General features: G+C 36.2%; 1 protein-coding gene across 1 annotated transcript; it reads left to right on the top strand.

Annotated features, from left to right (window-relative positions):
- The first annotated feature begins 162 nt into the window (after positions 1 to 162).
- Positions 163 to 1457, top strand: LOC116168390. Its single transcript, XM_031484194.1, has 4 exons — positions 163 to 586; positions 636 to 787; positions 833 to 1268; positions 1317 to 1457. The coding sequence occupies exons 1-4, from the start codon at positions 241 to 243 to the stop codon at positions 1406 to 1408; spliced, it is 1026 nt and encodes a 341-aa protein (XP_031340054.1). The 5' UTR covers positions 163 to 240; the 3' UTR covers positions 1409 to 1457.
- The last annotated feature ends 18692 nt before the right edge of the window (positions 1458 to 20149 follow it).

Raw genomic sequence — 20149 nt, 5'->3', positions numbered from 1 at the left:
TACGACCGCTCAAATCTCGTCATCGATTTTGAATACATGACTACATTGGAAGCGAAGTAGATCTGGTCACCACACCCCAATCGTGCATTCGGGGGTGTCTACACCCTGTACATTTAAATATCCTGTAGATAATGGAGCGGACTGTAGCCAACATTTGCCAACCTTGCCGATTCAGTAACCACTTCCTGTCTTAAACCTAACCTAATTTTTACAAGTATATAATATTTATTTATTTTTAATATGACGAACGATTCTTTATCTCAATATAAAGCGCGTGTGGCAGCTCTCAACAAACGGGCCAAAGAACTCAATTTGACTGACTTAGAAATACAAACAGTATTCGACGAGTGCTTTAACGAACTAAGCAAATCCTCGCCTACAAAATCTCGTCCCTCCTTAATAACTTTAGCAGCTAAAATTACGATCGGCTCCCTATTTATTGCCTTAGTTACTTACATACTATTAAATGTACATCAACCAACTTCAAGCATTGTACTCCGAAATGTACAAGGACTGATATATCCCGGTTTGAAGGTTGTTCGTTTTCTAGCCGTTCCGATTTTAAAAAAGTTTCCATCGCTTACCAGTGAGTTGTCCATGTTACTGTTATGGTCTTACATCATTTCTTTCTTCAGATTTGTATGATGAGAGCTGTCTGGTCGAAAATCCGTACTTTTACGTATCAGATATGGAATGTTGGCCTTGCGAAGATGTGCATTCTGTAATTGACCTAACTGGTTTTAGCAATTATAGTTTGTATCAATCTGGAATACCGTATATTGTGCAAGTAAAAGACACTGTTTAAGTGAGGCTCTCAATGAATTTGTCGTAGACGAACCAGCCGTATGTGAACTTTAAGCAGTTGAAACACATGTATAGATTACACAAGGAAATGCTTCTAAGGGATGCTGGGATTATTAAATCAAATAATTCCACTGTACAATCCCTTGATGGTTTATTCGAGTCTGATCTGCATGAGCACAGTATCACTCATGTCTCTTGGCGTATTAATAGAATGTCACCATCTCAGATTATACGTAAATTATTTCCAAGACCGTACATTGTGTCTGATAGATTCGGGCAAAGTGTAGAAAGATTTATTATGATTGATGCGCCGGCAGCTGAAGGTTACAGTTTTCCTAATACGGAATGTAGTTATGTGTTTGTTATACAAGGATCTGGCGAACGCACAATTATACTTAAACCATCCAAAGAATGTGGAAGTGTTTGTAGAACCGTTTCGGTTGTATTAAGACCATCATTTGTGTGTAAGTTTATTTAACATACAAATTCTGTTTACTAGAGTTTGTTTTTAGTGTGGTATAATTGGTGGTACTGGAGGCCAATCAGCCTCCCTAAAGAGAATGTTACTGAAACTTCAATTTCCTATATTAGCAGCTATTGTTAATTATATAATTGTGGTTGTTGATAATCGTAATAAAGTATTTTGTTTATTACCAATGTTTTAATTTACATAGTACAGTCCTCACACTTATTAACATTTCAAAATTAAAGTTTCCCGGTCAAGCTAGCCATTTCCATTGTTGCTACAAGAAAATTATATTCATTATTAAAATAGGTATAGGCAACCAACATTACACGCAACAAACGGGAATTGTTTTCTTTCTCTCTTCAAACATTTAATCATGAAAAATTAAATCCCTAACGTTCCCGAAACCGGTTTTAGAACACTTCTCCATTCGAGAGGTTCAAATTCCGTCGACTACCTCTGCTCCAGAGGTTTTTCAGAAAAGGATAAGTCAGGTATTGGAAGGTGTCACTTCAACGACTTCGTTATTTTTGGGAAAAACACTGAGGAACATGACTCTCGCTTGGTTGTTGTGTTAAAAAGGCTCAGGAAAACTGGGGGGATTTTAAATAAAAGCAAGTTTGAGTTTCGGAAGAACGCCATTACAATGCTTGGACATATTATCTCCCAAGAGGAGGTAGTCCCAGATCCCTCGAAAGCTAAGGCAATTCTTAAGATGCCTGTACCTACAAATATCATCGAACTGAAAAGCTTAATTTCTTAGGAAAGTTTGTGCCTAACTTGTCATCAGTCGCACAACACAAATTATTACAAGACAAAGGAATGGTATTGGGGCGAGGAGTAAGCGATAGCACTGAAATCTGTTACGCACACTATTAAGTTCTTGCTCTCTATGATAGCAACAAGGAGACCTTACTCTGTCAGTTCACTCATCATCACATGGACTTCAAACCAGTAGTGTTAATTCACATCCCGTACGCTGAGTCAGAGTGAGAAACGTTATATGCCCAGAGCGAAAAGGAGGCAGGCCATTGCAATTGCATGGGGGGCTGCGAACATTTTTCTGGTTACATAACCGGCAAGTTTATACCACTGTAGAGGCTGATCATAAACCGTTAGTAGCGATTGTAGGTGAAAAAGATTTGGAGAGTCTAAAACCGCGCATAAAAATGCGGTTGATGAGGTATGCTTGTGGTCAAGTATACTCCTGGGATAAAGATTTGATAATCGCAGGTACATTTGTAACGTATAAGTTAAGGTAATCACAATTCACACTGCATATATTGCAACCTAATTTAAGTAATATTAAGTAGGTAGGTACTATTAAATTGGGTAAGAATGCTGACAGAATGATTGCGTCCTAGGAAAGGGTGTGTGTAAAGTAGGTTAGAAAATGTAGAATTAAGTTAGACGCAAGAAGAAAATGTTCAACCTGCGACGAGACAACATGTAACAATACTGTTTTGAATAAGTATATAGGCATGGAAAGTCGAGGTACGAACATTACATGGCGATCCTGCCAGTCCTGGCATAGCAACATTACATAGCGACAAGGTATGGATATAAGAAAAACTCCAGGAAAAACTACCTACAACCTGCCCAACCCAAATTTGGTAACGAGGAGTTTGCCACGCCGACGTGGGATACTATAATGGGAAGAAATTAAACTACTGCAACGACGCGAAGATTCACTACAACCGGAATGCAAGGTATAACGCATTTTTTATTGCAATTTTAATATTTGTAGTAAGCTATTGGAATAATAGTGCGTCGGGTACATGGCTAGAATGGGGAAAATACTGCACTTTTTGATTGGAATATGCCACTTTCTGTGGTAATAGTTAATACCAAAAGGCAATTTTTGAGATAGGGAGCCACTCGAAAATCCGTGCAGCAAATCAAAATGTTGGCCGTCAAAATGGCGCCATTAGCCGCAATATATTTTTTTGTATCTCTGCTCCTAATAGTCCGATTTTAATTTTCTTTTTTTTTTATTGAAAGCTCTTGTGACGAGGAAACTTTTTTGCTATAACCTATAACATGTCACTAAAACTTAAGGAATTAGCACAATTTTAAAATAGTGTTTTTTTACGAATTTGAATCACAATTAGTAAGCTCTTAATTGTGCAATATCCCGGTCCTTTCGACAAAAAAGGCCATATCGTTTAGAAATTCAATCGATACAACCCCAAAACTCCTTGTATCTACCCTGCAAGTTCGGAAAATTTCAATCTGCCATGTTTTTTTTTTAAAAATGCGCAATATTTGTTTCATCAGGCACGAAATCAAGCATTACCTATGAAAATTTAAAGGAAAAGCCTCGTCAATTTCCAAGTTTTAGATACCTATTCATATAAGTAAGTTTTTTTTTTTTTATCTTTATTGCAAATTTACAATCTACTTCATTTAGAGTATTAAGTAAATGTGATATATGACTTTGACTTGGAAGGGGAAGTGTCCACTGACAATTCACCTTATAGTTCACTATCACTTAGTGTTAGGGGGGTAGGTCAGCAGGCCAGGTTTTGTTTAATCTTCTGATGGGTGGTCCATCCCTGTAGAGGATTTCTATGAGGACGTTTGGATTACCTGTAACTCGTTGTTGGTAAGCGGCAGAGACAGTGGTGATTACGTCCGTGACATATGGAATTTGGAGGTCTTGATGGAGTATGAAGTTGCTAACGTACCATGGAGCGTTAACGATTGCTCGGAGTGTTTTGTTTTGGATTGGTTTTAAACGAGTGGGTTTGGCACAGCCCCAAAGCTGGATACCGTAAGACCAGATGGGTTTCACCATGGTTTTGTACAGCAGGAGTTTATTTCTGAGAGAATGTTTAGATTTACGTCCCATGAGCCAGTACATTTGTTTGATTTTGTGATCCAACTGCTTCCTTTTCGTTTGGATGTGTTTCTGCCACGTCAGTCGTTGGTCTAAATGGAGTCCTAAGTATTTTACTACAGTGTTTACAGGTATGGGAGAACCGTTGATTGATACGGCCGGACAGATTTCTCTGCGTTGGGTAAAAGTGACTTGAACTGATTTGGCTTGATTAATCTTGATTCGCCATTTGGAATACCATTCACTGAGCATGTCGAGTTGGGATTGCATGTTTACGGAGGAGGTAACCGGATCGTGGTCACTGGTTAGAGGAGAGAATAGCAACGTTATCCGCAAATGCCGCAACGGTTACGTTATGCAAGACGGGTAAGTCGGCAGTATATAATAGGTAAAGGAGCGGGCCGAGCACACTTCCCTGAGGGACCCCAGAATGTATAGGATAGTGGGGAGAGACAGAGCCATTGAGTTTAACAGAGAAGTTCCTATATCAGTGAGGTAAGATTTCAGGAGAAGGTAATAGTTGCTACTAACCACATTTTTGAGCTTGTGCTATGTGCCAAACTTTATCAAATGCTTGAGAGACATCCAAAAAGACCCCATTGCAGTATAGTTTTTCTTCTAAACTCTTGGAGATCTGATTCACTATGCGGTGGACTTTTTGGAGTGTTGACATACTTTCTCGAAAACCAAACTGATAATCAGGCAGTAAGGTTGTTAGGTCTTGGTCTGATTGAATTCGTTTAAGTATTAGTTTCTCAATTAGCTTAGACGGGATAGGCAGCAGGCTAATAGGTCTGAATGAAGATGTTTCATGTGGAGGTTTACCGGGTTTGTGCACCATGATGATTTCAGCGTATTTCCATGCAGTAGGAAAGTAGCAGAGGCTTAGTATTCGATTGAAGATAGTCGTTAGGAGGACAAGAGCTTTGTGTGGTAGCTTTTTTAAGATTTGGCTGGTGATTAGATCGTATCCCGGGGCTTTATGATGTTTTAGTTTCGATATTTCTGTTTTAACTTCAGAAAGGTTGATTGGTTTTATTGGCAGCGACAACTGGCATGGGATGTCAATGAATGCTTCAATATCGTCATTTACGGCACCGGGAGGTGGTTCTGGTTCTTGAAATACGTGGGATAGATGGATTGCAAAAGCGTCCACCTTTTCTTGGTCAGAGCGGGCCCATTCATCGGCGCGAATTCTTATCGGGGACTTAGGTGGAGTGGGCCTTTTAAATTTTTTAGTGGCTTTCCATAAGCTATGTTCATCAGAGGATAGTTTTTGAATGTATGCCTCAAAGGTGGAGTTTTGAGTTTCTTTTAGTGCTGCAGTAAGTTGTCTAGATAACCTCCTGTAATAGTGCAAGTCTTCCAAGTGGCGTGATCTCTGCTATAGTCGTCTGGCTCTTCTTTTTTCGCTAATTAGTTGTCGGATGTGAAGCGGGATGTCTTTGGAACTGGCCTCTAGGGGTTCGACACGGGGAGTCGATTGCCACGCAGCTTTTTGCAGCAGAGTCGTGAAGTCGTACAGCTTCGTCTAGATCTACTGAGTCTTTGATTCTTATGTTAAGATTAATGTGTTGAGTAATGTATTCAGCGAATTGTGCCCAATCGGTCTGTTTTGTAGTCAGCGTTGGGTGCGTAGGTTTATTTATGATGGTGGTGCATATGCTGAGGATAACAGGGGTGTGGTCGGATGACAGGTCGAAGTTCGATGTAGTTAAACAGTTTTGCGTTGGTATACCTCTGGTTATGTAGAAATCTAGGAGGTCTGGGAGTTTCCTTGTATCCGACGGCCAGTACGTGGGCTCTCCGCTGGAAAGGCGAGTATAGTTGTTAGCAGTTATGGCTCTGAGGAGGTTGCGACCCTTAGTGGTAACGATCCGGGAGCCCCAGTGGGTGTGCTTTGCGTTCCAGTCTCCTCCTGAGATAAAACGATTACCAAGAGTGTGAAAGAACGCTATATATTCGTCATATGTGATGGTGTGGCGTGGTGGACAGTAGACAGCGGCTACATTCAAATTCCACTTTTCAGCCTTAACCTGGACGTTGGTAGCTTGAATCTCATGAATTTGGTAGTTAACTAGTTCGTGATGAGGTACAGTATTTTTTATTAGGATTCCTGAACCGCCATGAGCCGTGCCATCAGGGTGGATACAGTGATAGAATGAATATTGCGGTATATGGAAGGCTGTGCGTTCGGTAAAGTGGGTTTCAGATATTAAGAGAATGTCAATTTTGTTTATTTGTAAAAAGGCTCTTACTTCTTGTTTGTGATTGAGTTGAATCATTTTTATTATACAGGGAATCCACCTTCTGTAAGCGGACGGTAGAGCGGTAGAGCCTCAATGGTTGAGATTAATGGTAACGGTTTGTTGGTACGAGAAGCCTGAGGGGAAGCCTAAAACGTATTTTTAGGTATATAGGGTGTTCTCGAGGGCAGCCTATACATTTTGATATTTTTTATAGGTATTCCCGGGTATCCCTTAACAAAAGAATTATTTTTGTAGGTCTTATCGGTTTTTTTTCGTAATGCTAACCGCGAGGCTAACCGTTTCCGGATATGCTTTTTATAGGGTGAAAATTTTATCTTCAAAACATTTTTTAAAGAAAAGGGTCAGTAGCATACATCTGCACGGTCAAAGGGGCATACGGTTTTTAAATAGCAACCACTACTTTCTTGACGTAGTGAATTATTTGTCGATACAAATTGATACAAAAAAACTCGTTTTTCAACTAATTGAATTTTAATATTTCTTTAGCTAATCGACTTCGAATCGTATACACCGATTAATCATCAGACCTTAAGAGTCAGAATATTGTGCTGAATAATACAAATCCTTACATATTAACATTTGACGTGGACATAAAAATCGGGTTGAGCTTAGGTACTTGTGATTCAAATTCGTAAAACACTTTTTTAAAATTGTGCTAAGTCCTTAAGTTTTAGAGATAAATGTTATATAACAAAAAAGTTTTCTCGTCACAAGAGCTTTCAAACAAAAAAAAGAAAATTAAAATCGGACTATTAGGAGCAGAGATACAAAAAAATATATTACGGCTAATGGCGCCATTTTGACGGCCACCATTTTGGTTTCCTGCACTGATTTTCGAGTGGCTCCCTATCTCAAAAGTTGCCTTTTGGTATTAACAATTAGGTACCACAGAAAGGGGCATATTCCAATCAAAAAGTGCAGTTTTTTTTTTGGCGTAGGTACCCACGTAGTAGGTATAACCAATCAAGGCTAGCGAAAGAGATGCGAAAGGAATTATTAAATGCGGAACAAGTTCAGAAGAAAAATCCGGAAAAGAAGCCACGAGCAAAAACCGTTGAAAAGTAAAAGGACAACTATAGGACAACTAGGTTAATAAAGTGTAAGTTAAATAATTAACCTATAGAGGTTTAATAATAAGTCAGTTAGATTTTCTATACCTAAGAATGTAAATTTCTGGATTGGCGAAATTTGAATGTTTATTAGGAGAAATCAGTTTTTAATAGGAACTTAATTAAGGAAAATGCTAGTAGAACTAGAAGGGCGGATTTACAAAACATGACAGAGAAACGTAGGAAACTAGGAACTAGAATTAGTAAGAAAGGCATTTAATCAGAGTAGGTAATTATACGAAACAAATACTGTGAACGCAGCAAAGGCTGTCGTAAAAGAAATAAGTAGGTTTATAGCCTGCATGTAACACTATTTTAGAAGATAGGTTCAAATCGACTACAGACACCGTAATCGGCGAGTAAGATTTAGGGAATCTAAGTTCAAGTAGCTCAGATAGTAATTTAATAGTTGACAAAATGTCTGAAAAATTCGATTTAAAAATAGCGTGGCCTTCCATTAATGGATAATTCTGAAAGTTCAACAAAACAATTAATTGATGCCATAGAATTATATCAGAGTATGCTTCAGGCAAGGGATAATGAGTTGCTAATTACATATGTTTTAAAAACAAGGTTCACGCAAAGTGCAAAAATTCGTTTAAACCAAAATTACGAGGACGTTAACTGTTTAATTGCTGATTTGAAAAAACACATTACTCATAAATCGGCAGTAGCTGATACGCTAAAGTTACATAATTCTAAACAGTTAGGAAAATCTATATCCGAATTTGGGAAGACTATAGAAGAGTTATTTGTACAACTCACTTTGGATCAAACGGGAAATAGTCCTGACAAATTTAAAACTTTGAATCCATCTAGTAGATTGACAAAGTTTAAATTAGTACTTGAAGAGTACAATTTCACTAAAAATATATCAAAGGACAGGATAATGTAGTAGCTGATGCGTCACGGATAGAAATTTCTTTAGACGAACTTAAAAATATAAATAATGTTGTAACTAATACTGTCTATGTAACGACACGAGCACAAGCGAAAAATGGGGTTCAGAACAAAACTGCTAACAATGAGACAATTCAAGAGAACCGGATTGATCACCCGGGACTTGTTGAAGTGTTGAACCGAACGCAGGATTCTTTCGAATTACAATTACTAGGAGAACAGGAGTTTCAAAACATTTTAGAACAAAAATGGCACACGAGTGCGCCACCGATAGGGTAATATGTAGGTAATTTAAGTTTGCAAACAATTTATGTAAAACAGAATCCTCGATCAATGCATTCACCACGTGAAACGTTAAGAGATCTGAAACATGTATCTGTGGAATACGAAATCCCAGAATTAATAATTATAAAGAATCAAAAAGGTGCCACCACATTAATACAAGAAGTACTCAAAAACCCTAATGAATTTAAGGAATTAGGTATTAAAATATCAGTGATATCAAATGTTAAAAAAATAGTTGATTTAGAAACACGAAAAATAATTGATTTTCATTTATTGCCCACAGGAGGGCATACAGGTATTAACCGTATGTATAATAATATAAAGAAATATTATTTTTGGGCAGGTTTAAGGAAGGGCGTGATAAAATTCGTAACACGTTTTACAAAGACTGCCAATAAATATATTTTAACTTTACAATGTCATCTTAGTAAATTCGTAGAATGTTATGCAATGCCAAACAAAGAAGCCGAGACAGTAGCTAGAACATTTGTAGAACCATTTATTTTAAGATATGGTACTCCAGGAGGAATTATTACGGATCAAGGAACATAATTTTTAGCTTCAATAAACATAAACATTTGCAAAATTTTAAAAATTAATAAATTAAATTCAACCGCTTATCATCATCAAACTTTAGGTTCACTTGAGAATTCTCATAAAAGTTTAGGAAATTATTTAAGAATTCAAATTTCAAAATATCCAGAATATCCACACCGAGACACGATACACACCATATGAATTAGTGTTTGAAAATAGTATATTAAGATACAAGTGTATAATCAAGTCTTTAAAGCACGCGCAACGAGTTTAAGGGCACGACGCAAAGCGGAGTGCCTTTAACGTTGCAAGTGCTTTAAAGACCAATTATACACGTGTATCTTATAGTATTTTTTATTATACCTGCAGTATAATTTAAAAATAGGAAATACAATGAAGTCATATTGACGTTATACTCGAATACATGTCTAATTAAGTGGGCTGGGTGTTCGTAATTTCACGATTGCCATGGAAATGTCACTTGACGTTTGCTTAAAAAATCATCGTCTTTGTGAATTAAACGATTTCCGTTGAAAAAGATAATACACAGTCCATTAAATCGATTGTTGTAAAATCTAAACAAACGTTGGTAGGTGTGAAATCCAACTCCAGTAAAGCCTATTATAAAGAATATGAAAAGTTCTTTCCATGGATGAATAGGAAGTTACGAATACAGTCTTAAATGCATCCATAATGCTGGCATATATGAAGGAAATGTCAAAGGTATTTAAATCTTCTATATTTTGGTGCATTCATTCAAAACTTTAAAGCAATGCTGCGATTAAAAAGTGGAACAGATTTGGAAGCATACCCTAAATTACGCGCGTTTGTGAAAGCTTCAACCAAAGGATAGGTACAAAAGCCAAAGAAATGTTCTGCATTTACAGAAAGCGACCTAAGAGGATTTTTTATTTCATCCAGATGACAGTTTCAAAAGTCATACTTGAAGTATCGTTACTTAGCAACTTTAAAGCACATGTGTTTTAAAGGCCCTTTTTCGCACGCATTTGAGTGTTTCAAACGGAGATTGTGATTCAGGTATAATAAAAAATATGTAATTTACCTTCAAATATTTCAAATCAATTAGACCCAGTGTATAATTTCGACGATTACGGGATAGAACTAAAATATCGATTGCAACAAGCACATTCTGATGTAACTGTAAGTAATAATTTGCTTAAATCAAAGAATAAAGGAAAAGATCGGTACGATAGGGAGATTAATGTTAAAAATTACAAAGTATAGGGGATAGAAAATTTTGTATTTGTTCAGTTAAAACAAAGAAAAAAATTTTTCCCCCTGGGAAATGAAAGGTATAAGTTAAGGCACACTGTATATATTGCAACCTAATTGAGTACTATCATTGTACTATTATATTGGTTAAGAATGCTGACAGAATGATTGCGTCCTAGGAAAGTATGAGTGTAAAGTACGAGTAGGTTAGAGAATGTAGAATTAAGTTAGACGTAAGGAGAAGATGTTCAGCCTGCGACGAGACAACATGTAATAATACTGTTTTTTATAAATATATGGAAAGTCGAGGTACGAACATTACACCTTATCTAGAAGCCCAGTAGATACTGAAGACTCTCAGGAATTAGCAGAAGAAATTTTGGCGTATGTGCAATACTTTTTTCTTCATTTCCGTCTACCGATGCAGCACAGGAACAAGATAGGTAACTAACTCTACGGGAAGGATATTTAATGAACGATAGCAGGATCCTTAATTCGTTATTCCTCAGTCGTTACATAAGGACATCTCAGAAATACTTCACAAAGGGCATCAAGTGCCGTTCCTTGGCTAAACAATCTGTTTGGTGGCCCGGGTGATCAACTCAACTTGGAGAGTTAGTTGAGAATTGTGTGTCCTGTATCACAGACCAACTAGCCAAGAGCTGAACGTGATAACAAGTATCACTCTTGCTTAGTAAAAAAAAGCATCGACAATTGGTAAAACACGATATTTTAATAGTGCTTTATTTATCAATGAATTAAACGATTCACAAACAAATACGTAGGTACACGTACAATACGTTACTACGCTAATATAATATCAATACTTCTCGATCTTCCTATTTTTCCCGCCTGCTTTTTTTTTGCTACCCTTGATTATTCACGGGATTTTCCACACTTAGACTAAGTATATATTTTTATATTTGCTTGGTAAGTATTAACAAAGAGTATATTCGTTGTATACTCTAATATACCTATCACGAAATTACGTAGTTGCACATTTTTCTGGATGCAACGTGGAACCTTTAATTCCCTCCGAGCTACGACAATGACCGCAAAGAATCACTTTCAGAAGAAGTGAATTAGTTATGGGGCGGTAAGTCAGAGTTGTCGTTCCTATTGGAGTAAAGCCTCCTCTGGCTCCATATGTACCAGACCATGAGAGGGTACTCCAGAAGGAAAACCCGAAGAAATAATCAGAAAAGAAATGCTTTGGTAGACGTCGCATATAAGGGCAAAAAGTCTTCCAGAGTTGTCAATAGGCCAGAAGGTCTGGATTTCCGATGGTCGAGAAGAGGGAGAGGTGTAAAGCAAACACAAGTTCCCTCGGTCATATATTGTTAGAAGTCCGGGTTGGCTTTTCCGTGGAACAGTTTGGAGAAGGCTGAACCTGAATCACCTCAACAGCCTAACAGTGAGCCTACGGATTCCACACCAAGCGTCCTAGTATAGAACCATAGTGTATATGATAGAACCTCCGGTCCAGGAGCCTGCTTCGTAAGTCCAACCTCTTCGCAGAAGCAAACGGGAAATCCATCCACCAGTAGGTATGTTTGGATCTTTAAGGGGGAGATGTGTGGTCATCCGGTTGTGACACCACAGACACGGGAGCTTTTGGTAACGGAGGAGGAGAGACGATTCAGAGTGAATTATTATTTATGTATTCTGACCCGACCTGTGTTATTCTTATTATGGTATAATAGTGCTTGTCTATGACAACAACAAAACAGATTGCATTCCCTAGTTGTGGCGTAACCTGGACTGGAAATATGAACACAGAAACCAAGATAACAAGTATCACTCTTGCTTAGACTAAGCATATATTTTTATATTTGCTTGGTAAGTATTAATATACCTAACACGAAATTACGTAGTTGCATATTTTTCTGGACGCACCGTTTCTCTACATGAAATCCTTTGAGATTCATTGCCAATTTTATACATACTAACGTAGTATTTTAAGCTATCAGCGGGCTCAACTCTAAGACCATGAGAAAAGTGAGTCAAGCTCAAAAAAAAGATGTATTACTTTACGTTTTTTTCCGTCCTTTCCAAGCACGTGTAGTTTAACTTTAATTTCGTGTGACTCTCCAAGGTTATTTCCAAGTCATAGTTTTACAACCTGTCCTTTTCGTACTGTCACCCAGTGACTTGTTAATAAGTACCTACTAGAAACCTCGTTATAAGGTTCTAATCAGAAGATTAGCAATAGTTGACAAATCTTCAAGCGACCTCGATACTTCTTCGTCCAAGTTCAAAAACCATACCTACCACAATGCGCAATTCAAGCTAATGTTGCCAAAAAATTATGTGAATGTCCTTAAGTGAAACAAAAATGTAGTAACCACGTAGGTACAAGGTAGGTAAATAATTCTCAGTAATATTTTTACAGTAGCTGAGCGATTTTTCACGCGTTAGCGTAGAAAGAGATAAGCATGTTCACATTTGGCAAACAAGAGAAAAAAAATATGTTCATAAATTACAGCTTAGATAAATAGATATTTTGATAAAATGCTGTTTCGCAAGAGCAATAGCCAAGTATTGGTTTTCATGTCGGGGAATTACCATATTACCAAAATGTTTATAAGTATGTAGGCTCAGCATAACACATTTAACCATACGCCATACAAATTTCCTAACCCAAAATGTCTCACCTCTAAAGGGAGTTCGAAACGGAATCTCGAGGAATTTTGTATCTCTTATTCAAGAAAATTCTGGAAATACTGTGCCTGTTTCGTCTATTCACAATTACTCAAGTAATTCAAAAACCGTTTGATGTAGTTGCATGGTCATTTATTATATCTAATTTAGCGAATATTAAAAAAAAATGGAAAACGAGAGGAGAGGATATCAAATTTAAAATAACGAACGGTTTGTCAAATCCGCTATAACCAGAATTCGTGCAAAATTCATACAGCTATAGTGGTTGGAACTTTTTATCAAACATACAGAGTGTTCCAGATCGAGTGCGATTGTATAGGTCACTTTGTTATTCTTATAGAGTTAAATGAGCAATTCTTTTCAGTTTTATGTATTAATTAAAATGGCAGATAAAAAGTTATTTAGTTATTCATTTCAAAATTAAATTGCGTCAAATGTTAGCTGATGACGCTGTACCTACGTACGTTGTAGATTGTCATTCATATTTATCTTGTTTAACATGTCTCTCGTCTCCTTGTCCGCTTTACTTTGTATATTACTCAGTCTCATTTCATCTCTTTCTCATCTAGTTGCTCATATGTGCATTTATTACTACTTCATATTTTGCTTTTCACTATATATTACTCAGTTATAAGCATTACTAGATTATGTTAATTCTAATTGTACTCAGAGAGTCGGTGGAAGATTAGAACCTGCCTGCGCAGCAACTGAACCGATAACCCCTGTGGTTTCCATTTCTTTAATTTGGTGGAATTCTTCTTTTTTTTTTTGTAAAGAAGGACCCTACATAACTTCACCAGACACAGACACAGACACTAATCGTTACTTGATTTTAATCCGTGCGATTAGTTAACCAGGCTAGACCTGAGTTCTCACAAGAAACACCGACCATAATAATAATAATAAAAATTATTATTATTATTTATTTTTAATAAGCTCTCGGTATAGTTCAACGATAGAGGAAGCATCAATTGCTAAGTAAGATTATTAGCTACCTCTGTCGGAAAAAAGATGTTTTCATTGACCTATGATGATGAGTATTTATCTGAGGTACTATTTATTGTTAATTTATTTCTCTTAGTAATCTAGGGACGTTATACCTAAATGTGTTACCCATAAAATGCATAAGGTTAGCAATCTGTTGTATGTACGTGTATATCTGTGGTCGTGTCAAGAGTGTAGGGAACGCGATACCTAATCTAAGTTGAACTATTTTATCAACAAATTGTCGTTCGTTTTGGCAAAAAGCAAAAAAAAAAACTTGAAAATGCCTGCAAATGTGCAATGAAATTTTTACATTTTGATTGCACTGTGCCGCTCGTTTAATAATCAAATCACATTGATGTGCGTAACAATGAATACATAATAATATCAATGCATGTGGAAACGCCCTTTTGATAATGTCCATTAACAAGTATATCGCGAATAATGAACAACCCACCAATCTAACAATTCGTTTTGGATATTTCGGTACCCCAAATCGACGCTAAATCATGTATATGGAGATAACCAAAGTCAAGCAAATGAAGAAAATTCTACTCGTATTTTGGGCACCGACAGACTGTGCCCTGGAAGGTAGCGTTACAGTACGTATAATCTGCATGCGAAAAGACGGAAGGAAAGTTTGATATCATCCGTTATAAAATGTAAATGTGTGTTAAATAAAAATAATTCACCGACTGACATACTAATTTATTTCCTCCATTTATCTTGGCGATCAGGGGGGCACGTGCCCCTAAACCCTTTAGGACCAGCCGGCACTGATAGGGATGTCCATGAACCTAGCAGAGCAAGGTCAGCAGAACACAATCAAACATTTTGCATAATTAGGTGCTAATTAGGTGCTCATTAAGTGCCTTATTCCCGAATTAAATGCTCCTTTAAAAAAATTATTACATGTTCTGCCAGGTGCATATGAACTCATCAGAGCACTACCTCAAAAAACCAAGAAAATGAAAACTGAACTAACTATAATTAGGTGCTAATTAAGTGCTAATGAAATGCCCTATTCCCGAATTAAATACTCCTTTTTTTTTTAATTATTACATGTAATAATTTAAAAAAGAGGAGCATTTAATTCAGGAATAAGACACTAAATTTGCACCTAATTATAGTTGGTTCACTTTTCATTTTCGTGGGTTTTTAAGGTAGTACTCTGCTGAGTTCATATGAACCTGGCAGAACATCTCATAATTTAAAAAAAGGAGCATTTAATTCGTAAATAGGGCACTTAATTAGCAGCTAATTATAGTTAGTTGAAATGAAAAGTGAACTAACTATAATTAGGTGCTAATGAAGTGCCCTATTCCCGAATTAAATACTCCTTTTAATTATTACATGTTCTGCCAGGTTCATAATTTAAAAATAAGGAGCATTTAATTCGGGAATGACACTTAATTAGCACCGAATTATAGTTAGCTCACGTTTCATTTTCTTGGGTTTTTAAGGTAGTGCTCTGCTGAGTTCATATGAACCTGGAAGAACATGTAATAATTTAAAAAAAAAGGAGCATTTAATTCGGGAATAGGGCACTTAATTAGCACCTAATTATTCAATATGTTTGATTGTGTTCTGTTGACCTTGCTCTGCTAGGTTAATGGACATCTGATAGGGTTCATCCCAATGGCGAGCGAGCTGAAGGCGAGATCGGTATAAACCAACCCCTCGCCCGAAATTTTCAAGCGTTATACGGTTCTAGTACCAAAAACAGAGTTCATATCAAGGACGAGCGAACACAAGGCGAGATCGACATAAATCCGTCCGGTCCGGTCACAAAACGCAGAGTTTATACCAATGCATACCTTGAGCTCGTCGGTTTCACATCGAAAATGGTCCGCATTCACATACCAATTGGCAAAAGAGCCGAAGGCGAGTTCGGCATAGCTCGGATTCTCCCGTAGAGACAGCTTCTGGGGCCTGTTGCACGGTTTCGATCATAAAATACAGAGTTCATGGCAATGCCGAGCGAGTCCCAGATATCATTGAAAATAAATGAACTCCAGCACATTTTTGAAAATGACATTTTTCGGTTTTCTTTACCATAACTTTGTTGTTTGTAGAGCTACGAGAAACTTTGAAAGGGAACCCTAATCTACATAAAATTGTGAATTTTTTTTTCTTCTCTTGCGGTTTATCACATCTTTTGTTTCATTATGGCAGACTTGGGCTCGGAAAATAAGGATTTTTTGCAAAATGACGTTTCGGCTTGTTTTTTCTTTGAAATCTTCTTATGGAATCTGTGGTTTTGTTTTTATCAGTGGATAATTTGTAGTTTTGGATACCCAAAGGTATAATTTGTTTAGAGGGGTGCCATTTAAAATTTTAAAAAAATATGACATTTCAATCATCAGGTCAATCAAAAATTTTATTTTTTCGATAAAATACCTAAAAAATTAGGTGATTGTGGAAGAGGTCTTAACCTGTACCTCAGTCCAAAAATTAGCCGCCTGGGCGATTTAATTTCTCCCACAAAATATTCCGAAAAATTGTCAAATTTTGACGAAAACAAGTTATAACAGCGAAACCGTTAAAGGTATAATAACATGTTATATAAAAAAATAAGTACTTAAATTAATTAAAATATGGGGTGTTTCATTAAAAAAATTCACAGATTTCGAATGCTAAAAAATGCAAGTTTGATACACCACTGGAATACAGCATCCCCCTGGTGATAAAAAATATTTTAGAAACATGCCGGCGGTAATTGTGTACAATTTTGCTCTAAAGCCGAATTTATAGTTTCGTAGCCGTAAGAACGTAAGAACGGAACCGTAAAATCTTACAATATGATTCAACAGAAAGTTACATCATTGATGTCCACAAGAAACCACTTGACTACGACACAATAGCTACTATGTACTATCAAACAGTATATACAGGGTGTTCCTTAAAAACATGATAATATTTAAGGGGGTGATTCTTGGACCCATTTTTTTAAATAGTAACAGAAATAATATTGTAGATAGGCCAGTAAATGACCGTTTTGGCGTGTAATTTTTCGCGCCCCAACGGATTTCCTTGATAATTTGGATTTAGGTTCCTCCTACCCTCTACTTCAAAGATGAACTTGAGCCCGGGGGGGGGGGGGAAGATACGTACAAAATAAGGAAAAAATTGAGTAATTCTAAGCAACTTTTGTTCTATAGAGTTTTTTCACTAAGTCAATAGTATTCGAGTTATTTGCGGATGAAAATGTTCATTTTTCAACAAAAAAACCACGTTTTCAGACGGTTTTTCGCAAATAACTCTAAAAGTAAGTATTGTATCGAAAAAAAGTATTCTTAGCATAGCTTCTTAGTATAGCTTATAAAAAAAGAAACAAAATGGTCTATAATACGAAGTCTGTAGACCCAGTAGAAGCAAAGTTGTAGCTCATGAAAAGTAGGTTCTCATTCGTCAAATTCCAAATTGAGTACTTGAACGTGAAATAACCAAAAAATGAAGCACTTTTCGGGGTAAACTTATGAATACTTTTTTAAAGTGTTTAAAAAACCTTTCTTTTTGTTTTTAAGAAAAGTTTCTAGCATCAAAACTAAGTGAGTTGCGCTCAAAATAAAGTTGGTCCTTTTTTTTTGGTAAAAAAATCGAGGAAATCACCCCCTAATTAGCACCCCAATTGTAATTAAGCGTTACCGCTTTACAGTTTACTTTATTTATGTATTGTTTATATCATCTGTAAGTTTGACCGGTGCAAAGTGCTTATTTTTGAAGAAATGTAGTTTTGAAGTAAAAAAAATTTTGAAATTTTGAAAAATTGCCTTTTTTTCAAAATAACTTCAAAAGTATTAGTGATACAAAAAATTTACAAGAATAAAAAAACGTAGCTTTTGCTTTTGTGAACATTTTTCTTTTTTTTGTTTTTCTGTAAAACAAAAATGGGTTAAGATATGGCTGTTCAAAGTTTGCATACACTCGTCATTAGTGACTCATTCGAGCCCTTTCAACTACAATCCTTTCAAAAATAAGGGTTTAAAATAATAAATTTGAATATTCTTATAGCTTTTAAAAAACCTACAAAATGGTTTTTTAAAGCACTTCGTAGCTTAAAAATAACCGATTTATGAGTAAAAACCAATCACATATTTAATACATCAAAACGCGTGTAGTTACTGGAGCATTGTAAGATACACATGTGCTATTAAGGCACAGACCTTTTAATTAAAAAGATGACTGTATATAGTGTGTAAAGCGATGGGGTATACAAGAGGGAATGTTTTTTAAAATATTGATTTATGAAAAAAATTTATTCTTCATGATATTTTTTACTTGCTTTGAAAGTACCTACCAATAACGTTTCGATAATCTAAAATTTGTTTATAGAAATCTGGAAAAATAATAAAATTAATTTTTTATTGAAAGTTATTCTACATTATGATCAAAATAGCGTATAGGCGCGTACAGACCGAGTTTCCAACGCAAGCATGTGGTTACAGATTTGGAGGTGTTGGGATTGGTGTGTACCGCGCAAGCCAACGGTTTCCAACCGTTTCCAACGACGCTGTTGGAGTTCGATTGCGTTCGCTCGGTGGGCGGTACATCAAAGGGAAATTTCGAGGGAAATTTGATGTGGTCTGGACAGGATTTGTCGCGATTTTTGTTTTTAGTCGTTAGTCTGCCTTTTGTCCACCATCTTCATTTTGAAGTTCCTCTAGTAAGTGACTGCCACTATACAAACTCCTATTTTTAAATGGTGTTGTTGCCCACCAACGCCTAGGCCGTTTTTTCTTCTTTTTCTTTGAAATTAAAGAATTCATTATTAAAAACTCCGTACTCGCCAGCAGTAAATCGTCCTCGTCGCTTGACATTGTTTGACAGACCAGCAGCACCGGTTACCGAACTTTACCCAACACGGTCCCACCAAGTCCAACTCAAATCTTAAATTTTGGTGTGGATTAGGGCATTCCAATCGTTTCCAACGACAAACGCCAACGTCACATGTGTTTGGATTCGTTGGCTTGGCGTTGGAATCCGGTCTGTACGCGGCTTATTGCTATCAAAACACAAACAATCGAAACGTTATTGATACTTTCAAAGCAAGCAAAAAATATCATAAAGAATAAATTTTTGCCATAAATCAATATTTAAAAAAAATTGCCTCTTGTATACCCCATCGCTTTACACACTGTACTATATAGTATCATCAACTATTCGAATTTCTTCGCAAGGGGTTCGTTTTTATAAGGGGTAGAAATTATGTGGTAAAAAATAAAAATAGCAAAGAAATCTAAATTTAATGTTGCTGTATAATTAAATAATCCCAAATTGCTTGAATTTACAATTTTATGATTAATAGGGGTAGTTTCCACTCCTAAAAAATAAACAGTAACCAACGGCACAAGTCCAATTTTGAAGTGGAGGGTAAGAATAACCTAAATTCAAATTTCCATGCAAATCAGTGGAGTCAAAGTATTTTATGACATTGTTTTAATTATAACTATTTTAGAAGTAAGATTTAGGGGTTAAACTGTGATAAAATCTTAAGTTATGTTGTTTAATGTTAATTAATATTTATTCACTCCTTTATAAGATGATTTGAATCAATTACTCGCTTTAATTTACAATTATACGATTTTTTTCTAATAGGGGTAGTTTTTTTCCCTAAAAAATAAAAAGCAACCCTTGGCTCAAGTTCAAGTTCAAAAACTTTTACACATCAGATGATGCATAGAAGACATGTACCAAATTTGAAAAAGATGTCTACAATATTATCTCTGTCATTATTAAAAAACTGATTTTTTTTAAACTGTACCACCCTGTATCTCAAAAATTTAAACGTTTAGGGCATACGTTCATTGGAAGCTTCTTTAATCACCGAAATATACCGGGCCGATCTGGTCAGAGAGCCACTTAATTGCTACCGCAATACTATATGAAATAATAATTACATAATCGGACTAGGAAGTGAGTAAAAAGGAATGTTGGATACCTATATATAGAAATGCATACTTGCAGAATGCAATTATTGCGACATCGTTATCGGTTGTAAGTATAGAATAAAACGTATGTATAGCGCTAAAACACAGATAAGAGGTAAAGGGTCATTACA

This window comes from Photinus pyralis, unplaced genomic scaffold (assembly GCF_008802855.1).
Source record: "Photinus pyralis isolate 1611_PpyrPB1 unplaced genomic scaffold, Ppyr1.3 Ppyr1.4_LG4, whole genome shotgun sequence".
Classification (NCBI taxonomy): Eukaryota; Metazoa; Arthropoda; class Insecta; order Coleoptera; family Lampyridae; genus Photinus; species Photinus pyralis.
Note: the sequence above shows the minus strand (reverse complement) of the source record. Positions and strands in the feature narration are given on the sequence as shown.

Excerpts from the sequence above, each read along its gene's own strand:
- LOC116168390 (XM_031484194.1), top strand. The coding sequence starts at position 241 with ATGACGAACGATTCTTTATCTCAATATAAAGCGCGTGTGGCAGCTCTC. Across the intron at positions 587-635 it reads AAAGTTTCCATCGCTTACCA|ATTTGTATGATGAGAGCTGT; the intron begins GTGAGTTGTCCA and ends TTCTTTCTTCAG. Across the intron at positions 1,269-1,316 it reads ATTAAGACCATCATTTGTGT|TGTGGTATAATTGGTGGTAC; the intron begins GTAAGTTTATTT and ends GTTTGTTTTTAG.